General features: G+C 43.7%; 2 protein-coding genes across 8 annotated transcripts in view; one reads left to right on the top strand and one right to left on the bottom strand.

The window, feature by feature from the left end:
* Positions 1 to 9,887, top strand: part of DENND3 (DENN domain containing 3) — a 48,660-nt gene extending 38,773 nt beyond the window's left edge. For all 5 annotated transcript variants that reach the window (XM_088148906.1, XM_088148905.1, XM_088148907.1 and 2 more), the window contains 3 exons: positions 100 to 218; positions 329 to 466; positions 1,854 to 9,887. In XM_088148906.1, coding sequence (XP_088005032.1) covers positions 100 to 218; positions 329 to 466; positions 1,854 to 2,078 — 482 coding nt within the window. In that variant the 3' untranslated portion in view covers positions 2,079 to 9,887. The remainder of the gene's footprint in view (positions 1 to 99; positions 219 to 328; positions 467 to 1,853) is intronic.
* Positions 9,888 to 9,988: 101 nt separating this feature from the next.
* The window catches only part of SLC45A4 (solute carrier family 45 member 4), a 95,772-nt gene continuing 81,749 nt past the window's right edge, over positions 9,989 to 24,011 (bottom strand). For all 3 annotated transcript variants that reach the window (XM_088148911.1, XM_088148910.1, XM_088148912.1), the window contains 5 exons: positions 21,819 to 21,998; positions 19,259 to 20,334; positions 18,964 to 19,063; positions 17,927 to 18,138; positions 9,989 to 16,662 (listed from right to left, as the gene is read on the bottom strand). In XM_088148911.1, coding sequence (XP_088005037.1) covers positions 16,300 to 16,662; positions 17,927 to 18,138; positions 18,964 to 19,063; positions 19,259 to 20,334; positions 21,819 to 21,998 — 1,931 coding nt within the window. In that variant the 3' untranslated portion in view covers positions 9,989 to 16,299. The remainder of the gene's footprint in view (positions 16,663 to 17,926; positions 18,139 to 18,963; positions 19,064 to 19,258; positions 20,335 to 21,818; positions 21,999 to 24,011) is intronic.

Below are 24,011 nucleotides of genomic sequence, written 5' to 3'. Positions count from 1 at the left end.
CTGTTTAGAGCTCTCTTGCTTTTCGCCTTTTGTCTCATCTCACCGTCTGTCCTGATGGCGTTATTTCAAGTCCTGAACTCTGTGTGTGTGTGTTTTAAGGTGTACAGGATTGCATTCTTGTAGTCACCACAAATGGGCTTGTTCGCCAAAAGGTGAAACTGGACAACATGGCAACCGAACTCCTTACGCCCTTGCTCTGTTTCCAGTTGTTTCCTGAGGTAACTAATCCTATGGTTGTAATTCTAAACAGACTGTTGCAGCTTCAAGCCAAGTCCACCGTCCAGAATATTCTGTACAATTATGCACTTTTCCCTCATTTTGGCCTTAGAGTGATGAAGTGTGGGCTTCGTGTGCCGGCAGCAGTGAGCTCTTTATCTGGAATATGGCGGATCCGTCTACCCCCTCGCAGAAGATGAGCCTGCAAGACTGTTCGGAAATCACTTGCATGATAAAAGTGAAAAACCAGGTACGTCAAACGTGTAGGGATTCGTCTGGCTGGCTTTTTTAGTGATTCTGGGCAGAATGAGGGGATCGTGGAATATGGATGACCAGGAGTCCAACGCTTGGCTTAGAAAATACAGGGTGGACCAAGAGTCGGCTTTCATAGGCCAGTTGCAACGTGTTTTGTTAATTAATATTTCCTCCCCCAGGAGAAAATGTTACTGCACTTAGCATTGTTCAGAGGTTCTGCCTCAAAGGAGTAAGGAAGTGTTTAGAAGAAAGTGGCAACCACGTTGAACATTTAATGTAATTTATATAATAAATCATCTACTATGGGGCCAGACTTCTGGTATCTGTGGTTTTACACATGGCTTACCCACTAGGAGGCAGTGTGTTACCATTGTATCCTACCTCCAGGTGTAAAATCAAGGAATAGATACTGAAATAGTTTCCCCTTTTTAGGGAACCTCTAGTATGAGGGTGTGACATAATATAGCTCTGTGAGTTTTTCAAATTTGGCAACTTTAAGATGTGTGGACTTCAACTCCCAGAATTCCCCAGCCAGCCATACCTTGGGATTGAGCCAAGATTTAGGCTGTTGCGTTTGGTTAAGCTACCATAACATGGGCTTAGAGTTTGCCTACTCTTTCAAGCGACTGGGAGGATCCTTGGTGAGATAGAGCGGTCAACTGTTCAGCGTGGCTCAAGTCATGTTTTCAGTGATACCCAATACGATGTCTATACAATGTGCTTCTTTGAGGTTGTACATTTTTCACATTTTTGTTGGCAATCTCCAAAGAGAGCTCAGAGTGTTTGCCTGCATTGCCATTCTGTATGCCCTTATTTCAATGAAGTGCCTTCACAAACAAAGAAAGGGGAGTGGGGTCTACAGACGTTGGCCTTTACAGAAAACACCCTGCTGAAAAGGGAGAACATAGAAAGACCCACTAGAACGTGGGTATCTGGTGAAAAGCTAGTTGATGCTCATTTTTACCCTTCAATGTTGCTAAAGAAACTCCCTTTTCTGCTGTTGGTGTTGGTAGTGTAATAAATGATGTGATAACCATGGAGAGATGGTTGGATGGGTGAATGGTTGGATGGACGGACAGATGGCTAGATGGCAAATAAAAACATATTTGCTTTGCACGTATGGATGTTAGGACCATGAGAGATCCATATTCGAAGGGGAAAAGGTGATCTGGGGTGTACGGATGCGCTCATGTCACAATACCTTAGAGAAGCTCCATCTTTTCCTAGACTTGAGTGTCTGCTGCAAAAGGAGTATTTAGTTTAAGGAAGCACCAAGGTGTAACAGGCCCACCCGTGCACCGTCCGAGTTTTCTCCCCCTTCGGTATGGATTGCCACCCACCTCTAGTAGATGCATGTTCTAAATGTTTTATTTTCTTTCCAGATGTGGGTTGGTGGCCGAGGACTTTCCCAAGGCAAAATCAAAGGAAAGGTCTACGTGGTGGATATGGAAAGAAAATTGGTGGAAAAAGAGTTGGTTGGACACACTGATGTGGTGAAGTCCTTATGCTCTGCAGAGGATCGATATGTTCTGAGCGGAGCTGGAAAGGAAGAAGGGAAGATAGCAATCTGGAAGGTTGAAGAGAGTTTGGGGTTCCAGTTCGTTTAATGTCATTTTAATACCCGAATATAGAAGTTAATGTTGTTTTCCACTAAGTTTTTTTTAACTTACTGGATCACTTTTCAACCACGAATTGCATACTGAGAAGAAAGTGTAATAGGGAATCACTGGATATTTCTTAATATCAAAATTCACTAAATCTGCATTTCAGAATCTGTGGGGCCCCTTGTTTAGACTGTATAATCTCTTTCAGGATTGGACTTCTGAGCTTGTTGAAAGACAAAACTTCAGCTCTTGCACAGATTAACTTATGAGTGTCGCCCTTTGATTTCGCGAGATTTAAAATGAGATACATTGATTGAACCATCAGAAGCTGTCTCTGCTGTGTTGGTGCAGCTGTGTGGACCCTTCTGCCTTTGAAATCAAGGGGAGGCTTTGCTCTGCAGAAGCCACCTGAAGAGAATCGATCCTTTTCTTTCCATCGGTGCTCTGGCCTTGAGATTTATTATTATTATTATTATTATTTTAAAGCAAGAGTGGTTTGGTGAAAGAATTCAAGGACTGTGCTTACTACATTCCAGGAAGGCTGCTATTGTAAATGATCAACAGGTTGAACTCTCCGTTCCTTAGAGAAACAATTGCTATTTCATTTTGTCCATCACCTTCCAATTAAATGGAAAAAGCCTGTGTGCAAGAAGAAGGGGGCTTTCATTTGCTTACAGGCAAAATGTGTCTCACCTACAGGGTCTTTCTTTCACAACATCTTTCCTTCGGCTGTTCTTTTCTCCCCCCCCTACTTATGAACAAGCCCCTCCCCATTTTGAAATCTAAATCACTAATTCCCCCCACACTCCATTCCACACTTTTGTTTAAAATACTGTACGTCTGCAATAAACTTTAGTTCTTCCTAGCTGTGGATAGGAGGCTGAATAATACTATAAAATACTGTGTAAGATTTTGAACGCATTTATTAGAAATTTAGCAGAAAGGGTAATCAGGTACTCATTTTACACAGTCCCATTGTGAAGGATGTCAGACTTCTAATAAAACCATGCTGTCTGAAAATAGCTTGAACGGGTTTTTTTAGAAAAAGATGCTTAAATGTCAGTATTAAATGCCAAACAAACATTGTATTAAATGCCAAACAAACATAGCCAAAGAAATTACAAAAAAGCTCTCACAGAGGAGAGCGAATATTCTATGAATTCCCAGCTGCAGTGTCTCCAGAAAATCAAAGACCTAGTAATAGAAGAAGATGAAATTATGGTTTCGTTCGATGCCACAGCACTCTTTATGTTCATAGATCCAGAACTAGCGAAAGAATTCATGGCAGCAGTATTACAAAACACACCAACCTAGCCAAATACACTAAGATCGTAATACCCAGAATCACAAGAACCCGTCAACCTCTGCCTCCCTCCCTACTTTCAGTTTGATGGACAGGTACACCATCAAATCAGAGGAACACCCGTGGGATGACCACTCTCAGGACTCATGGTGGAGACTCTAATGCAATGCCTAGAAGCCATAGCACTCCCATGCGTACAACCAAAAGTATGGACCCGGTATGTAGATGACACCATCATAGTAAAAAAGGAACAACTAGAGAAGTCAGATGAAACTATCAACAAATTGTCAAAGGACTAAAATTCACAAAGAAAGAAGAAAAGAAGAACTCGCTACCCTTCCTGGATATCCTCATCAGCAGAAGAAATAACAGCAAATTAGAAACGCAAATCTATTGAAAAGCCACCCACACCAAACAAGGGCTCCATTACCAAAGTAACAACCCAACCTTCCACAAGAGGAGCTTTGTAGGAACATTGTTCAGACGAGCACAAGCACACTGCAGCAACCCAGAACACTAGAAAAGGAAACAGACCCTCTATACAACATCTTCCAACAAAATGGATACCCACGCAACTTTATCAAAAAGTGCCTGACCACCCAACCCGCTACAGCATAACCAGCACAAGCTATGAAAAGGATAACACCCTCATACATCAACGGACTATTACAACCGCATGGCATCACCACAGCACACAAACCAGCTAAAGCCCTCCAAAACATCTTAAGCAAACCAAAAGACCCAGTAGCCCAAGAAGAAAAAACAGGAGTCATCTACAGTATACATTACAAGGACTGTAACAGCCACTATGTAGGACAGATGGGCAGAAGACTAGCAGAGCACATCCATGAACTCCAACCAGCAGTCAGAAGACACAATGAAAACTCCTTAACACATGGACAGACTCAACCACAGTTTCAACTGGGAAATTGTTAGCCTCTTAGACCAAGCCAATTCCAAAAAATGCTAGGGAATTCAGACAGATCAGCCATCAATAGACACAAAGAGAGAAGCCATGTTTACACACCATTCAAAAGAGACAGTAAAACAGCTAAGAGGGAAAGGAAAAGACCAGAACACATCCTCTCCAGCAGCCAACACCCAGATAAGCAGGGATTAATACCAGACAAACAACCAAGCAGGAAATGATACCCTAATCAAGGAACCACCAAGGAGAAAGCCACCTCCCCACCAACACTGGCAGGGCAGGCCAATGTATATAAACAGGGAGCAAACCCCACACTCACTAGCATTGATGATGTTAACATCTCCAAGCAAACAACCAAGCTCAGAGAGCACCAAGGACTGCACAGTTCAACCCTGAGCTAGATATATTGTCTTCAACTGGAACTGATGGTTTAAGTGTGTCTTTAATTTGTATGTTTCTGTAGTACTTAGATCACTGAATGTAATGTGAAGAAGAGTTTAATTCAGGTTTTAACTTCTGTCTAATCTAAAGCACTTCTAGATCTATGGAAATTGGAATGGAACGTATTGCATTGCCAATTCTGCTTTCTTCAAGGGGGATAAGCCTTTTCAATTTGCAGTGGGACACGAGGAATACTGCTGAAAGTAATCTAATTTTCATCTGAAGCTTGATGATCCCTTTTCAGTCTCCAGGAAACAAGTAATCAGCCCTGGATGCTCTTCTGCCTTCCTTTCTGTCTGAGCAATGTGTTGAGGAACAATCGTCACCTCAAGTGTTGCACAGACAGAGCTCCCTTTCTGTCACAAACTGTTTTGTACTGAGAAATCACAACTACCTATTGTGTTCTCAGTGCCATTACAGACTGTAATGCTGTGTCATCCAGCTGGAGATGATGGTGCCATCGTCCCTTGGGGTCTGTAGTAAACTTCACGGTCATTTGGTTAGTAAGCTGGCGATGCTGGAATTCCTTCATTAACTGAAGGAAATTGGTGGCCTCACCATAAAAAGTAATTGGCAGCTGCAGCAGCCTCAACATTGGTTCCACTGTCTATTTTTAGCTTGGAAAATTAAAAAAAAAAGTAATCTACTTCCCAGTTTACATATTATGGGGAGCCAAACCAATAACATTTGAAAATTTCAGAAGGGCTTTGGTTTTTTAGCAGCAGGAGGTGCTCTTGCTTTGCAAAATAACAGTGCAGAGTTACAGCAGGTAAACCCCTGAACCTTTTGAGGCAACTCCTCCTGGGCTGATGCAGGATCCTGTCCAAGATCAAGATCTTTCCCATCAGACAAGCTACAACCCCCGCTTAGAGCTCCAATTGTCCCTTCATCAAATAAAAAAAAAAATTGCTCTCTTTACCTCTTCCTTCACTCTCCTCTTCCTCTCATCAGGATATTAAAGTAACTATAGCCAGGGCAAAGCATGGGAGATTCTTGTTTGGTTCCCCCCTTTAAAACGATGGGTCAATTTAAGCTCAACTTTAGGGACATCAAAAGAGGAGATTTGCAAACTGTAAGGAAGAGAGTATGGAGCAGTATTTTTCAACCTACTGGACTTTAAGATGGATGGACTTCAGCTCCCAGAATTCCTCAGCCAGCATGCTGGCTGAGGAATTCTGGGAGTTGAAGTCCATCTTTCTTAAAGTTGAGAAGGTTGAGAAACACTGGTATGGAGGGTTCTGCCTCCATGGGGTGAATTACTTCCTTTTGAGAAAGAGCAGCAAAGAATCTGGCATGGATGCAATGCTCAATGGTGCTGTCTTTGATTTTAGCAGAAAACAGTGCTCCTGCAGGCCAAATTCTCCTCTGGTTGGTCTGATATGATAAAAGTTGCATTTTCTCAGGACAACACTACCCTGCACTACTGGGAACAATAAGGCAGCAGCTGTCTCCTCCTTAGCCCAATTTTTCTTCTCCAATAGTTTTGGGTTTCTGATTTAGTGGGTCATTGTCCATTGTATCAAGGACCATGCTGACTGTACCTTCTAGAAATTGAAGATCCAACATAGCCAGAAGGTGTCATGTTGGTGTCACACTTTCCCTTATTTCCTGCTTGATTGTGCATCAACGTAGCATCCGAGGCTAGGAATAGCTTGAGTAGCCTCAGCTGCAAATATAGGTTAGAAGTGGGGGGACATAGGGAACTGTCTTTTATCACCTATGCAAGCAGCTACAAACGACCTGATTTGCTTCTGCTGGAACTATTGTGAGGCAAGCCACCAGACCTCCGTGTCAGCTTTCTGGAAGAGCTGTGGAGAAGACAGATGGTATCAATTTCTTCCCTGTGCTGGCACTCAACTTGTATGACTGGAACTTGGCAGTGTCACAATTCTTGAAGGATGTTTTAACTTATCATAACACTACTGTCAGGTGAACTGGCCAGGATCCACATTTCAAGAATGGCCAGCCATTCTTTCATATCTGCATTTTCTGAGAAAACCCATTAAAGGAGGAAAGGGATCTTAGGATAGGGAGTTCCAGCTGTGCCAGCTGGGAATTAGGAAAATGGGAATCTGGAGGACATCTGCTTAGGAAGTGCCAATGAAAGTTGCTTGCTTCGCAACAGAAGTCCTATGGAAGTGTGTCCATAACAGAAGAGGTCCCCTGATCATCTGGATTTTGGCACAAGGAGCAGTTTCCCAGAGCCACCTTTTTGTGTGCTTACCATTACTCAGCTTTTTCCCAAGACCTTCTTTTTCTGGACCCTGGCAATCACTGAGACAGTTTCCGAGAATTTATATGTATGTTCACGGAGCAATGACAAGCCCTGTTGATTTTGCTGATACTCAGGCACAGGCCAGGTCTGGCTGCTGACCTCTCTGCTTGGAGATGAGTTAGTCTTCATGTTACACTGTTCAGGGCAGACAAGCTTGTTTGCAGGAACGGAAAGTGACATTGTAAATAAAGAGAAGAATGGTGTTCTAGCAGGACAGAGAGGAATTGGAAATTCTGATCTTTGCCGGGCTTACTTTAAGTATATCCTTTCTGCTCGATGAAGTTTTTTGGAGGAAAGGAGTTTCTATCTGTTTGGAGTACTGTTGAGTGCCAAATTAAGCTGTTTTATCAGAAAAGCAGCACCTGCAGAGAATCCACTGACATGGATTGTTAACCAATTAAATACCTGGATTTGCTCCATGCTTTCTCCATTTATTCTACACAGTGTAGCAATAACCATGATTAAAATGACTTTGAAAGGGGTTTGGATGAAAGGAGAACAGCATAGAACAGTGTTTCGCAACTTTAAGCTATGTGGACTTCAACTTCCAGAATTCCAGTGCAAATATACTTTAATAAAAATAGAAACACAAGTGCCCTTCGATCTGGCTTCAATAACTATGAAAGTTAGCATTCACTAGCTTTTCAACCTGTCAATACGATTATAGAATTATAAAATACGAGGGTTGGAAGATCAGCTAATCCAGTGCCTATGCCCTGGGAGGGGTTCCTGTTGAGTCTCATTCAGTGGTACCATCTGAAATGTTCCACTTTGACACAGGCTCCCTATTATTTCAATGGGAGAGATTCCCAGATAAAGGAGGGGGCACATGACAGGAGAAGCAGTAAGGGAACCTCCCTGTGAGTGTACAATAGTGTATTCCCATCAGGACAGGTTTTTTGCACACCTAATCACTGTTCGCTTATTTGAGGAAACGCTGTGTGGCATTAGGAAAAGGAACTGCTGCGTCACGATGGAAGTTCTTTGTCTGCCTCTGTTCCTTTTTTGTTCTCTACATTTTGCATCATTTTTAAAAAGTCATGTGATAAAAAGACCTAAAGAATAGAAGCTGGGAATCACAGTACTAAATCCGGTCTCATGCTGCAAAGGCTGGAGGATCATTTCCTAAGGAGTGGGTGGATGAAACGGGCAAAGAAAGTTCTTATCAAACTGAGAAAGTTTGGAGGAACACAGACTGCTCCTTTAATGGTCAGTTGATCAAAGGGGGGGGGGGGGTTCCTCATTTTCTAATGGGAAAGGCAAGAACATGACAACCCCATGTTCTACTGGTGTGTAACAGTGGGTCATGTCATCACAAACCTTGAGGAGGACAGATGAAGCAGCATCTGTGGAGTGAATTCAACCTCAGTCTTCTCCAACCTGGTGTTCTCCGCTGTGCTGGATTTCGACTACTCTAATTCTCAAGCAGCATTGTTTGGTCTGGACAGCGTGAAAGGGACAAGGAAGGCCACAGAATTTTAACTGGTCATTGAACAGCATTTAACTGGTTCTATCTAAATTGGGCATTACATCAGATTTGGCTGATTTGGGAATGAATTTGGAGCAGAAGGTCTCAATCTGTTTAGTTCTGATGCTGAGCTTCCATGAAGATCCAGTCCTGATTTATGTGTCCAGAATTTAGTGCAAGAAACAAAATCCTTCCACTGACGATCTAAAACTCCACAGGGAGGGAAGGAGGGAAGTATTGCATTCAGTGACCACGCCTGATATATCTGAATGACTTTTCTGATCAGGTTCATGTGTTAGATTTAGGTCCCTCTTGTCTTCTGGAGTTCTTCTGGGGGCCTTCCTTTATTTTATTCTCACAACAACTTGTAAAGTAGGATGGACTGGGAGAGTGACTGGCTCAAAGTGACCCACTGAGTTTCCATGGCTGAGGGTGGATTTGACCCTGGGTCTCTCTGGTGCTAGTCCAACATCAGAGTCATGATGACACTGGTTGCCACTGGAGTCCCAGGGAAGATGGAGGGAGATCCTTCATTTACTCTTTGCGGTAGTCCGTTTCCTCAGTGTTGCTTGTGTGTGTGTGTGTGTTTTTAATCAGCACTAACTTGGCCTCATGATTTATTTTATGGAAAAGATCTGTGAGTTCATCCCTTAGACCAGACAATCAATCCAAAGCATTTGGCAATCCCCTAATGTATCTGATTGAATTTTGTCAAGGGTATTCCCCACTAAAGCAGCTGTTACCACTTCTCATTTCCTCACGTTACATCCCCAAATGAAGTTAAAGTTACAGGCACTTTAAGGTCTCTTAGTTCGTAGCTCAGAATACAACTCCCAATCCTGTAGTGATTTCTTTGCAGCTCTGCATCCTTCACCACCACTTAAATCTCTAGCTTTCGAACCCAATTCTGCTGAGAAAAAAAAATACAGGATTTTCCCATGGAGGCGTACCTTTCTGAGCCAGCCTGATGCTTCAGATGTCCTAAACATCAGCTCTTGGAATTCTTGACAACAGGGTCTGCTCTGGTGAGAAAGACACCTGGAGAGCACCAGGTTGGGGAAATCTAACGTATTTTTAGATATGAGGCACAGGGAATTCGTACAAGTGTCCAGGAGCTGGGCAGATGCATGTTATAATCAGGGAAAGAGCCCACCGTCTTTAGCAAAATGATTGCCAATTGGTGTGAACAGTTTCATGCTAGGACAGTTTAATTTGTGTATTGATTTAATTTGTAGAGTTTGATTTGTATTGATTGATGCCCCTTCTTCCTTTTCGTTCCCCTTCTGGGTTTATTTTCTTTGCCATTGTTGTTCTTTTGGGTTGTGCTGTTTTTGTGTTTTTTGTATCATTCGCTGTTTTTAAAAGTTTTAACAACTGAAATTCACCCAGAGTCGTTGGGAGTCAGGTGGCATATAAAGGTAATAAATTATTATGTAAATATATGCTCCAGAGTGATTTTTTCCCCCATCCCAGCCCACATAAAATGCAATCCAATCTCTCTTATTGAAATGTTTATTAAGATTGAACTGTAGAACAATGGATTGAACACATGTAAATGTGAAAGTGTTTTTTTTTCATTTTTACATTCAGCCATTTCTAATGACACATGGAAAAAAAAAATATACAAACAGATCAAAAGTGCAGAACAGTTAATCCATTTCTCATGCAATGAAGTCCAGAAAAAAAGATCTGTGCTGAACTCATACCCCAGACGTGATGCCATCTAAGTCACACACTCAGCCAACATGTCTTTGTCATCCCTTTTCCCTCATTCAATGTGAAACATTATGTGTTTAACACACACTTATAAACATTGCTAAACTCAGCAAGAGCTAGTATAGTGCTCCAACTTAATAAGTTGATAAAAAAGAAGTTTTTTATGGCCAGTTCACAATGGAACTAATTATATATATCTATATATACTTATATTTTTCATTATGAGATGCCTATATGCAGCTTTTCAGTAGATGAGGCATTTTTAAAATTCAGCTGGCCATTTAACTACCAAGGAAGTTTCAGGTCCATGTTGCACCAGAAATTAAAGAAGATCAAAACACTGAATGTGGAAAAGATACTTCATATCACCCATCACATTTGAACTGACTCCAGCTAGACAGGGCTACATCTTTAGGGGATGACACACCTTGATCTCTGAAAAAGCTAGACATCTCAGTCACCTTTAAATCAATACCATTCCTTTCATACTCCTGAAGAATCAAGCCATTTACTCTGAGATCCTGAGAATTTGTTCTGGGAATAGTATGACCTCATCCCATCCTTTCCCCTTGATTGGAGCAAGTAAACGTTGCAGCTACAGAATGACTCCAAAGTTGTGCTTGTGGCAACTTTGAAAGCTACTAGAACCCGGTCCATTTTGTGCTTTGTTGGTGACTGAGGAATTATTCCGAGGAGTATACAGTGATTCCCCTCGCTGCAGGCAGTGCAACATCAGGATTTAACCCATCCTATTTTCAAATGCCATTTCACTCTCAAATGGGAGGCAAAACATTCAATTAGCTAATGGAATTCAATTGTCTGGGGAGATGAAGGAGGGAGGATCTCTATGATCCCAGAACCTCCTTTCTAGCTGCCAATATTCTCCCACAATCTCCACCCACCCAAGAAGATTCTAGCAGAAGGTACATTATTGATAAACTTGTGAGTGCAACATGGAAACAGGTAACTCTGGGTAGCTCATTTTTCTTTTTTTTGCAAATGACATTTTTTTCAGTACAGTTTTTAAAATCCTGTACTGTGTGTTTTCTTGCCCTAGGACTCCATGTGCAAACTTAAGAATCCATAGCTAGGAGACAACTAAAACAATTTTGACTTTATTCTTTTTTTTTTTCCCTTTCCACAACACAGTCACCATTTTCCATTCTTGTGCAACAGTTGATGTTCCTAACTTCTATTTGGCCTATTAACAAAAACAAGGCTATACGCAAATGAATAAAAACCACAAGACACTTCAGGTCCTCCACTGCTCCATGTGACTGGCAGGACGTCGTGCAAGAGTGCTTAGGAAGCAACACACTAATTGATAACTGACTGCAACTTGCTAGCAGGGAATGGAAAACTTGTGCACCTTGGCAAATATAGGGGAATGAAAGGAGCATGGGCCCAAATGATTTAAAGAAATAAAAAGGGATCAAAGGTGAATTGACAAAAAAGTAAAAGAGCTAGATGAGCTCCCAAGCTGAGCTATAATCAAAATGCATCTGAAAAATCGTCATCAGAAGCTTCAAGAGCTTCTAGACAGGAGCATCTGCCAGGCCTGGTTTTCTTAAAATGTGCAGTAGCAGAACGGCTCCCTTCCCTTCTTCCTCCTCATGAAAGAGAGCTTTGCATGTGCCTGAAAAGCCTCCTTAAAGAGCCAGCCTGGCCCCGATCTGCTACCAGCACCGTTGAAGATTGTGGCTCTGTTCAACCCAAATCAAGTGAGTTAATCATGATACACTTCAGATCCAACTGGACTTGATTCTGCATCTCTGCCAAAGACCTTTCAAAGACATCTCAGGAGCAAGAATTTAAAATCAAAGGTGCCATTCCCCAAAGATCTCTCTCCAGGAGTTGGCATGGAGGAAGACTATAGTGATGGACTAGCCTGCAGAGATCTTGTCAAGAGGTTCTCCACTGGCAAAGAATAACCTTAATTAAGTAGCAGAGCAGAGGACCTGGAAGAATCAAATTCCTTCTTAAGATGAGCTTTTCACCCAACCTCAATTGTCTTTTCTCTTCTGGTGTGAAGGAAGTGCCTTTGTTGACAATCCTCCAAAAAATATGAATGAGGGAACAGGTACTTGAAACATTATAGAATATTGTTAACAACTGGTTGGGTAAAAACCTTCGTATCCAAATGAGAGCCCATTTCTAATAATTACCGAAAAGGATTATTGCTTTTTTCTACCCCCAATTCATCTTAAATGATGAAAACTGTCTTACGTCCAATAGAAAATAAATTTCTGTAATTCCTAAATTAAATCCTGTCAACACCTATTCTACTATCAAGTTTGGTCTAATGCCAGGCACTCCAAAGAGTTAGTTGAATTTTACAGACAAGATAGGATACATCAAATTCAGAGGAGAATGTGGCTCTTAATTGACCAACCTGAAGGGATGAGTGTTTTTCAATGTAAGCCATTTACGTTCCCCAAGAACCATCAAAATGGAAGGGTTGCTAGGACGCTGAGAATTTTGTTTACATCCCAAGGCCAAAACTGAAATAGTGCCAGGGTCGCATTTTGCTCTTCTAAAAACTCTCAAATTATGTTTTGGTGCAGTCCAGCTTGGTTTGGGAATCTCTGACTGAATGGGAAAGACACAAATCATGTCCTGGGTTTTAATGACACATGATTAAGTCCCTTGCAGTTAAAAAGCAAAGTGTGTCCCACTGTCTTCCAGATAGAAGGATAGACCTACTACTCTGAAATTCAGGTCTATATTCCAGTTGATGATCTCCTGCACATCTCTTTTCAGACATCAGTGCAACCAACTCTGAAAGCACTTCAATGTTCTTCAGGTATAACTCCAGAGATGAAGGGGAGTGATTCTGCCAAGAACTCTAAACCTACAAGAACAAGGCTGATAACTGAAGTTTTAAGCTAAGAGGTCCTTCCTCACCTGAACTGGGCACAAAGCTAGTTTGGGTTTGGCAGCGTTCCTTTCACGAGGCCTCAGAAGGACAAGGACCAAAAACAAAGGCCCACTTTCCTAGCCCAACATCTAAAAGGCATGTCACTTTCCACACTCCAGAGCCAAGCGGGATGTTAAAAAATGATGGTTGAGCCACTTCTGAATTAACCAGGAAGGAAGAGGCTAATTGGCTGCAAGCAACAACCAGACCCTGTGAGGCTGACTCACTCTGGCCCTAAACAAAGCATCTTTGAGGGGAAAACACAACATCTATATTTGTCTAAATTTGAATCATGTGCAGGGTGGGATAAAGAAAGTCAAGATGGCAGTTATGTGGCCAAAGCCCCTCCCCTTTGAATGCCTGGGAAAAGGGTGTGTGGCATCAATTGTACAATCATGGCCTCTGCCTGGTTTCTGGCAGAACGTTTATCCATTTATTGATTATTGATGGAACTGAATGAAAAGTAGCTTTCAAGGCAGGGAATGAGCAAAGCAAAGAGCTGCAGGTAAAACTCTGCTGAAGAGAGAGTGCAAGGAAAGGAGGCGAAAGCTGATCTTCTGAACCCGACTCTAAGAAGGGACAACCATCACAGCAATCTTTCTCCAGATGAGTCGTCAAGACCTACTCAGCAGGATCCTTACTGAAAAGACCAAGTGTCCTAATTAAAATTACAGATTTAAATGAGTAGCATTGAGCAACTGTTCGAAAGGGAAAAAAAACAAAAACCCTTTTTCATTGTGAATCAAACACTGCCGGGTGGTGGTGGTGGGGGGTCTGTGTGTGTTAGGTGTAGCGAAGTCTCTGAGTGTAACAGAAGGGAGAACATGCTTAGCTAAACTCTGATGTAAAATCTGTTTCCCAACTAGATTGCTTCAATAGGATTTAGGTTGCCCTCTTGAAAAAATTTTCCAAGAAAATGCTCCAAATGACTTTTTGGGGGGGGGAGGGGAGAAGGGGGAAACAAAATATTCTTTCTGTATTTTAAAAATAGTTCTATGAAACTCCTGTATAAAATGAGCTCTTATGAAATCCCACCGATCTATAAAGAGGGGAGGTAAAAAATGTAAAGCAACCACTGAAAAGTGCAAGAAGGGACAGACTGAAGATTGAAGATGCTGTCAAACCAGGGGTATCCGCAGGGTGTGGTCAAAAAAGTCAAGATGGGGGCCGTATCAGTGGGATTGAAGCTCCGCCTATCTTGACGTTTTTGACCACACCCTGCGGAGACACCTGACCTATCCAAAAACATCAGCCAAAGGATTTAGCATTTTCTTTTGAAACCCACTGGCAATTCAAGTAATTCATTAAAAGCTGCTTTTTCATTCCTAAGTAGATACAGAAAGATAGATATTTGCCTCCGAATTGCTAGGCTTGCCGACATGCATTTTAAAGAGGTGCACCAGAGGGGGTAGCAGAAAAAAATACAAGCGTGTTCCCAGATTTGCAACGCTCCGCCTGAAAACCTGCATTGGGGATGTCCGCGGAGAAGTTCTCCTTCCGAGGGGAAGAGCTTCCTAAATTGGTGAAATCCAACGGGGTTAAGCTCCCCGCACTGGCGTGGCATGGAATCAGAGCCTGGCCTATCAGCGGGGGGCTCCCTGGGGCTTGCCCCAACCTGGCCCTTGTTTCGAAGCACCGGAGTGCGGACTCTCCGGCCGCCTCCTATGGCGGAATCTCCGCGCGCCTGAAGGACAGCAGGTGGGAGGCGGCGGCCTTATGCCTGGAAGCAGCAACCCCCTTTGTGAGCCAGTGAAGCCACCATGCTGCCAGAGGAAAAGCGAAGGGCGGGCAAGGCCGTCTGATGGGGAGAAACCGAGGCAGCATTTCTGTGAGACTCCAGAGACACCCCCCCAGGCTGGGGGAAAAGCGGCAGTGTTTTGAAAAGGTTGCATTCTTTAAGGCCCAAAGCTTGGAGAGGAGAGGAGAGGAGAGGAGAGGAGAGGAGAGGAGAGGAGAGGAAGGAAGGAAGGAAGGAAGGAAGGAAGGAAGGAAGGAAGGAAGGAAGGAAGGAAGGAAGGAAACACATAGGCAGACATTTACTCGCTACTCCGCAGTCTCAGAGATAGGCCTTTGGTTTTTGCACGACGACGTTGCAAGACCACCTGTTAAAACTCAGCGATCCCCATTTCCAGCCTGGAAGTTCAGAAAAAGTGCAATCGACCCCCCCCCTCCCCGCCCAAAAATAACAAGGGAACCCTCACCATCCACTTGAGGAGACTGACAGTGGGGATTCCCAAAGCAGCTTTGTTGCAAAGGAGATGAATGGCTTTCAAACGCCACTAAGCAAAAGAGTGAAAAATCCAGATTGACCCGGGGTGTTGGTCACGGCAGACACAGCCTTCTCCCCTGGCGCTGCTTCCCCGCATCCCGATGCCCTCGAGGCCAGCTAAAGCCTCTTTCCCATCAGCGCAACAGCTCTAGGAGTGCAGATCGCCTGCTGTCCAACGTGACAATAACCCTAACAGCCTGAGTTTTAGAAAAATAAATAAACGGGGAAGCGCCCCGCTACAACTCTGCTGCAATACCTTCAAACAAAACTGGGGAAGAAATAGCAATTACTTCTGAAATAATGAGTTCCAGGCCAAAGTTCAAAGGGGGAAAAAACCCACCAAACAAAGCTGACGGTTTTAATATTGCATCAATTCTAAAATGCACAAATTCAATCAATGCAATTGATTCTCTTAAGAAAACCACGAGGCCTGGACAAAATAAAAGAAAAACCTTTGTTTTCCTGAAAAAGCAGAAGCAAGAATGGCTTAAGTTAAACCACAAACTCTCCAATTGCAAAAAAGTAACTTACCCAAATGAATAATTTGGAAATAAAAAAAAAAGAAGAAAGAATGCTGTGACTTAAAAACAAAAACAAAAACAGAAGGACATTTTCCCGCTCATTGTAAAAACCGCCTTGGAAATCCAAGAGCACTGCTCTTCATTAAAAATACCTCTAAGAAAGGAGATTTTCTGGAGTGTAGAGAGAGCAGTCACCATGAAAACTCTCTAGGCTGGGCTCCCCCAGCACTGGGAAACCTCGTCTACAATTGCATGAAAGAAACTTTTAATCCTCTGCTGGAAATTAAACAGCAAGGCTGTCTGCTGAAAATTCAAATTTTGCTTTGAACCATGTTCTGGGTTTTGCATCTGAATTGCTTGGAATGTGCGTGAGGGTGATGATGCCTTCAAACGGCCGATTCGCTTTCCACCTCTGGCACAGCTGTTTCCTTTCGGCAGAGTTTTATCGCCATTGGTTTCTCCTCATTTGTGCCGCTGCCTTTGGGCACGGTGGGCGGGGCCAATTCCTTCTGCTCTTCCTTCGAACTCTCCCCAACATCTGGGTAAATCACCAAGAACGTGGCTGTCAGGAAGCCCAGGAAAGAGCCCATGGATGCCACCACTGGAATGACCCGGACAGTGCCCACGGCGTCCACCACTCCTCCCAGGGCGGAAGCTACCAGGATCTGGGAGATGTAGACCTGGCATGACAAGATGGCGCAATCTATGCCGAAGCCTCGCTTTGAGTTGCCAGGGCTGTGATGGATATACTACAAGAAAAAGCAAAAAACACAGACCAGGGTGAAGGATATGGCATTGGTGCACGTGAGCCAACTTTTTGGAGCCCCTGAAGTTGAAAGCCAGGAACCCACAAGGGTCGTCTGTGTTGCTTCAGTAGAAACATTCTTTGACCTGCCTGCATTTTCTTGAAAACCTCCCATAAGGCTGCTTGGGCAGGCATAAATGGCGAGGAGGAGGTGTTTGGGCAAAAACTGCAGCAGAAGACCCTGGTGGCAGAGATGGATGCCAGCCAAGCAACATGGACTGCACAAATTGGAAAGCTCCAGGAGAGTTTGCTGGGTTGGGATCTTGGAAAAGGTTGAGTAATGGAGTCTGTTAAGCACTTAGCTCCTTGCTGACATTACAATAGGTAGCAGCCGTCATTTCACAGCAGCATGAGACGTAAGGACCCACAGCTCAACGTTGGAGCACATGATTTGCAAGCTAAAGCCTGAATCCAGCTAACATTCTGGGCAACTTTGCTTAAAGGAAATTCAAAATGCTGGGAAACGCATTACCTGCACAAGCCATAGCCCAGATCCAATATAATGTAGCTTCACTAATTTAGAGAGTGCAGAGCTCTAAAAGATTGATTTCAGAAGCAACCTTCTGGAAATCCTCTGGATACAAACTAAGCTTCCATCAGGCAATGCTTTCTAGCCTTCTGCCACCTGAGGCCCTCCAGATCTGTGGGGTCTATAACTCACAAAGTTCGCAGCAAGTAGCTGAGAACACACTGAACCAAGCCAGTTACAAACCTAGCAACTACACAACAGTTCTAAGACTGGGTTAGTCTTAAAACGTGCTAAGCATTTTTGTACAACACACTGTAACTCTAATGTGTTATGAGAACCCAAACCATTTGGTGAATGTACTGCTCAGTGTATTGCACAAACCCAGAAAATGGGTTTGATTCAATATCAGATTGTGTGTGTTGGCTGAGTACAGAGAGGATGGCCAGAGGAGAAGTTCTGCAGAGGGTCTTTGTAACAGTCTCATGCCAAGGTAAAGGAAAAGTTCTTCCCTAATACTCATGGTCTGTGTGCATCTGTATGGGTAGATAGATGAGGGATACCACAGCTTTATGAAGAAATGTCCACAGTTCACCCTCCAGCCCTTGAAGGTAAGAGATTCTCTGCTACTTTGACTGGGAAGCCCTTCTATCAAACCCTGCAGAGTCAAGAAACTCTCATCTCTGATCTAACTGGTATTCTTCAATCCAAGAGGATGTGCACCAGTCACACGGCCACATACCTGCTTGATGTCGTGGTATTGCCCCAGAAGTGCATAAGGGCAATAGGAGATACTCATGGAGACAATTCCCATTGTGCTGATCATGATCATGGCAACATACACATTGGGAAATATGGCCATCACCGCTGTGCCAATGGAGAATCCCAGGGTGCCCAAGATGTAGATCACTCGTATGCTCAAGTCATAATTGTCCAAGTATTTCTGGAGTAAAGCTGGAAAAGGGTTAGCACAAATTGCAGTTACAAAAAAATTCCCACATCTACGCATGCAGGCAAACAGAAGACTTTTCTCCAAAACTTTCCTCTTTCCTGTCCCAACCCACCCATTCAGCCTCTTCCACCATGCTTCCTGAGAAGACAGGATAGATGTGCACAAATTCTCCAGCTGGCTGGGAAATTCTGGGAGTTGAAGTCCATGCATCTTAAAGTCACTGAGGTTGAGAAACAATGGTTTAGAGCAAGGAGAGGTAATCCTTCCAGTGTTAGGAGTTGCATTAGCCTCAGAGGTGTTTGAGGAACCACCTTCAAAAAAGTATGAAGTGTCAGGACAAGCGCCAGGCAACAATGAAGTTGACTCATTTCACTTACTCTTAAGTAACTTACAGTGTTAGGATTGGCTCATTGTGTATTTTGTTCTTTTCCCATTCTGTCACTTGAAATTTGCGAGTGCAACCCATAGGCCAAGGCTTACAGGAACCATGTGTGGTCTTCAGGACACATCTTGGTTCAAGGATCTTTCTCAAGCCTTATGCCCAGATCTACAGGCACTATAATTCTCGACCAGCACAACTGGAGGACAGCAATTTGGAAAGGAACGGTTAAGGGAAAAGCTTTAGCTCTATAGAGGAGGACATATTTCCCATGCAGAATGTCCCAAACTAAGGGAGGTGTCCAGGAGATTCGCTGTCTTTTCCATTCCAACATGGAAAGGCTTGAGATTTGCCTTCAATGTGCTCTAGTTACTGTCCTGCTTCCTCTTCTCTATTATGCTACTACTTACCCAACTCTAATCCAGGATGATAGCAGAGAACTTCTCACCTGAACACATAGCAGCAGTAGCAGCATAGATGACCAAGCCCCAACAGCCCATCTGGACACCAGCACTGTAGTCCTGCAGTTCTGTAGAATTAGAAGGGGCCTGCCAGGAAACAAGAGGCTTTGCTTAAAGGCAGCAGACTTGCAAGGACCATCATTCCCACCCATTTGCCAGCTACACTTCTTTAAGTTTTCCTTCCACTTTACAAAAATTCTGTTGTATCTTTGTGTGTGTTGTTGTTGTGCAAACATTCCTCCTCTGCTTATCAGCCCCTGGCGACATTGATGTTGTGCTCACCTTGGGATCACCGTGGAAGATGACCTGTCCCATAAAGTCGGTATAGAAGACAGCTTCAGCAATGATGGAAAACCAGGTCAAGAGGTGACAAACACAGAGCCGTAGCAGTTCTTTGGGCATCTTCAACATGGACAGCCACAGGAGTCTGACGGTGGTTTCTGTTTCGCCTTCTTCGCTCTCCGTGTCCCCACTGGAGTTGGTCGTACCACTCTGATTCCGGTGCCTGTATCTCTGGCGTTGCCTCTTCTGCATGTCATAGATATCATTCATGCTCCGGGAGGACTTGATCAAGACAATGGCATTGGCCCGCCGGAAGCGGTAATGATGGGATCCGATCTTGCCATAGTAGGAGAAGGTGTAAGAGGGCTGGCGGTAGAACATGTGCCTTCGTCGGCGCATGGAGTTTGAGGTGCATGACTGCTTCATGCCGACCCTCACGTGTCCGTTCAGGAGATCTTTTGGTAGGGAGCCATTACCATTGGGGACTTTGGCCTCATTCAAGTGATTATCAAGTAACATCTCCTCCTCCTTCTCATTTTCCCTGAGGAAAGCAGACAAGCGGTTGAATTTGGACTTCATGAGTTCTTGGCTGGTGCTGTGGGGTGTATTTGGGTAAGAGGAATCCTGAAAAATGGAAGGCTCAATCTCATGAAGGAAGAGCAATTCAGATTCCATATCGAGGGTGGCATCGGGCATGTGCAGGACTGAATCACTCTTGCTCCGCACGATGTCCACCTCAAGGAACTCCATGCTGAGGTCTTGTTCAGACTGAACCTCATCTGGGAACATGGAGTTCCCATAAGGTTCTTCCTCATTGATGACATTCAGCCGATTCAGAGGAGGGAGACTGCCACTCAGTTTGACGCTCGAGAGGGTTTCCGCTTCGTCATCAATCCTATCCTGTTGAGGGTTGTATTGCTCTTCTTCAATGCTGCAAAGGTGGAGGACAACGGAAACAGAAAAGATAATGGCTGCAAAGAAGAAGAGGACTTGCTCTTGAGATTTAAAGAGGCTGCCTAAGAAGGTCTGCATCCAGTCGAGGCCCCCCAGCATGTAGCCAACGGCTCCTCCAAGGCCTAAGGAAGAGAAGGACAAAGGTACAAATTTCTGCTCTGTGAATGATGGGAAGAACTGCACAGGTTGGAACAAACTCCTCCCCCAAACAGTGGTGGACCATGGGAAAAAGAAGCAGAGAGTTCCCTGGGGGAGCATCAAAGGGTTTTCACCTGGGCTTTTCTTGTGCCCAGTGCTGTGGAACTGAACACCATAAACATGACCAGGTGAACACCAGCCTTCCCCCAATTTGGTCATGCCCAGATGTGCCATGACTAGTACATCCAGGAGGCCCAGCCAGCTTGGACTTTGTAGTTCTCATGCTCCTGGAGGAAAAAGCTTGGGGAAGGCTGCCCCTGGTTATTCCTGCTATGTTCAATGGTTCAGGTTTTCTGCTGCTCCTGAACAATAAGGTCTTCCTTCCAACCATCTCAAAGCCGCACCCCTTTTTACTCGAGGGACAGGATCATCACCCCAGTCAACTGCAAGTGTGGGGGGATTTGAGCCCTGACTTGGCCGCTGTCAGGCAAGCGTGCTTAAAATACACACCGCTGATAAACATTTCTTCAGTTGCCTCAATACTGGGCCTCTTGCCATCCAACTTATGGGAACTCAGTTACAAGATTAGGCAGCCGCCTCTTGGGAACCCTCCACTGGCCTTAAAGCTTTTAAAAGAGAATGAACTGATAGATGTGACTTCTTTTAAGAGCATTTGTGAAGTGCTGGGCATTATGTCCTCTCTCAGCTAAGATTCCTCTTCCAAGCAAAAAGCCCCCAAACAGGGAGGAGGTGGTCAAAAAAGTCAAGATGGTGACCACTATGGTGTGACCAAAGCTCTGCCTGTTTTTTTCTTTAATGTGTGTGCACTGAACATGAGTAGCATTGACAACTTCATTCTAAAAGGTTGTAGGATTTATTCAAGTGCAAGCTAGAGTCACACTGCTAGGCTATATTTGAATACATCCTACAACTGTCTACAATACGCTAATTGATTAAACTTCCAGAGGCTGGGTTTATAAGAAACATAAAGTCTTAGTTCAGGGAGGAACAACACTAGTCAAAAGATTCTGGAAAGCTGGCTTCAAAATAGCAATTTTCAGTGGCATGTGCTTTGCATCCTCTTTTTTAAAAATTCAAAATAGTATCATTAAAGTCTTAAAATGCCCTGGGAGGGTTAACGGGTTTACTGTATTTTACGGAACCCTTCAAACTTACCAACAGCTAGAGAAACAGAAGGGGCCCTTCCCTCCCAATCATATCACTGCAGATGCCGTTAAAAAATTTAAATAAACAGGTGGGGAGGAGGAGGAGGAGGAGGAAGAGAAGAAGGAGAAATGCCCAAATTCAAAGACTACAGTTATGCTTCCTGTCTGTGGCTTGGAATGACTTCAGGGAGGCCTCTGGTCCAATAATTCTTTTCAAGCTTTTACAACGAAGACATTTAGGAACGTTATTCTGAGCATATAAAATTGCAGTCTTAAAAAAGGGGATAAAGCAAATATTGTACCGGCTGAAAAGGCATGGATATTTAGGGCCATATCCTGCTCTTCGCTGTCCACCACGTCCAGCAAATAGGCGCGGATGGGCCCCTCAGTTGCATCAGCACAGAAGTCCAGCACCACCACTCCAAGCACCGTGAGGACGATGCCAATGGGCTGTTTTTCTGGGACATCCCCGATGGCAAGGCCTGGCAGAGAAGAAGACCAGGGTGAGTTTGCTTATGTGAGGCAGGTCCCAGGACCAAACAAGACTTCATTGAAAAAAGGGAAGGGAAGGGGTAGGAGAATGGATGGATGGACAGAAAGAGTTCCTTCATACATCTGGCTGCCACCGTTACTTCAGGACGCATCTGTTGGTACGTTAAACTAGTCAGTTCAACTCTCTGCTGCTCAAGCAATGTTTAAGAGATTGGAAGTGATGGCAGAAGGGGTCTTTTTTGTCCCTGATGAAGTAGAAACTATTTCTTTGTTCTCCCTTTGTCAGACCAGCACAGAAAAAAGGGTGGGTTAAGAATATAAGAAATAGTTCAATAATATTAGACAATTTGTGAAAATACTTGTCTGACAAAAGAACAAAAACTTAACAACCAGAAATGGAGGAAGTATTAAAACCTGCATGACTTCAGTCCTGCATTGTCAAAAACTGGGAGATGCTGCAGAACTGATCCGTTTTGGAAATCTTTCAAAGAATGAAGATCTAGTTTTGAATTTCAGCAAGAGAACTGAAAATTCTAAACCACAATTGAAACATCTGCTGGTTAATCTTTATTGGTCTAATAGAACCACTGTGGATATGAAGAAGACGTTCAAGTCAACAGTAGAGATGTCCTGACTTAAGGGAACAGGTCTTGCTTTGCACCCCAAAGGTCCAGATTCAGACTCTGATTTTTCCATAGACCAGAGTGTCCTCCAGATGTTTTGGACTTTTTCTGAAATAAGCCCTGGTCAGAATGACCACCAGTCAGGGATTGTGGGAGATGTAACCAGAAGCATCTGGGACACCAGATGAAGTAGCAGTTGGCCTTGGTATACAACCACTTCACGTACCCAGGATGTTTCTCTTTTAAATGCTCCAGGAAAGTTTAGAAATTAGGAGCTACAATACTACATCTACTCCAAGTCACAGCAGGATCATGGCACAGAAGGGGTGCAAGCAAGCTTTTTCCAAATGAAATATTGCTATGGAACGATTCTCAGGCTAAGTTCCTAAAGATAGTAAATTCCCAGCTTCAATTGTTTCCCCACAATGTTGTTCCAACAGCTTTTTTTTTCTCTTGATAGGGATAAGGGGAAAAAAAAATACTCTTCTCCATTTAGTCATTCGATAAACAATTTTTAGATCATATTATAATCTTTTTTGTCCCTCAACGCTTGAACAACAGAGAAGAAAAAAAGTGAAATGATCTTTTTTTTTTTGGTCTCTCCTTTCAAATAATGCTGGAAACAGGATGTCTTTGCCAGATATGCATTAAAGGGAAATCAGAGAACAACAGGAACCATTTCCCTGTGAACAGGTTCCTAGAGTGTTCCCATGCCAAGAGCTGCCTGCATTCGTCCCAGCTTCTGCTGATATTGTGCTGCCCACAATTGTATTAATGGGAAGGTGTGCTTGTGAACACAACACACTGTCCCTGAACACAACAAACTGTCCCACAACACAGCAGAAACCAAGGTTTAGGCCTGGATTTCTCAACCTTAGCAACTTTGAAATGGGTGGACTTCAAGTCAGCTGGGACCCCAAGCCAGGTGGGGAATTCTGGGAGTTGAAGTCCACTCATCTTAAAGTTCCTAAGCTTGAGAAACCCTGGCTTAGGCTAAGGACACTGTCACTCCAGGACTACATAATCAAGAGAGAGCATATGCTTCCTTCATCTTGAGCAAATCTAAAGAGCTAATCTGGAGGTGCTATCTGGGATCCCTCTCAGCCTTGAAATGGAGGTGTCTTTGGGGTTGTACCTGCCTGCTGATGCAGAACTACCATTCTTGGTCAAGCAAACAATGGTTTGTTAGAGCAGGAATAAACTAACATCTTTCCAAGGGTTCCCACTCTTTTTTTTGCCCACCTGCCTGCCGAGATGAAGGACCACTCTCTCTGCCAACTGGTTGAAGTGCTTTTGGCTAACCACGGTCACAAAGCAATAACTGATCCTCCTTCTAGCAAAGGTTTCTGGTTAGACTGTTACGAGGGAAACCATGGTTTA

The sequence above is a fragment of the Python bivittatus genome, unplaced genomic scaffold, assembly GCF_059951505.1.
Source record: "Python bivittatus isolate LINGU-HERP-01145 unplaced genomic scaffold, Pbiv_v1 ctg000590_np1212, whole genome shotgun sequence".
NCBI classification, from domain to species: Eukaryota; Metazoa; Chordata; class Lepidosauria; order Squamata; family Pythonidae; genus Python; species Python bivittatus.
Note: the sequence above shows the minus strand (reverse complement) of the source record. Positions and strands in the feature narration are given on the sequence as shown.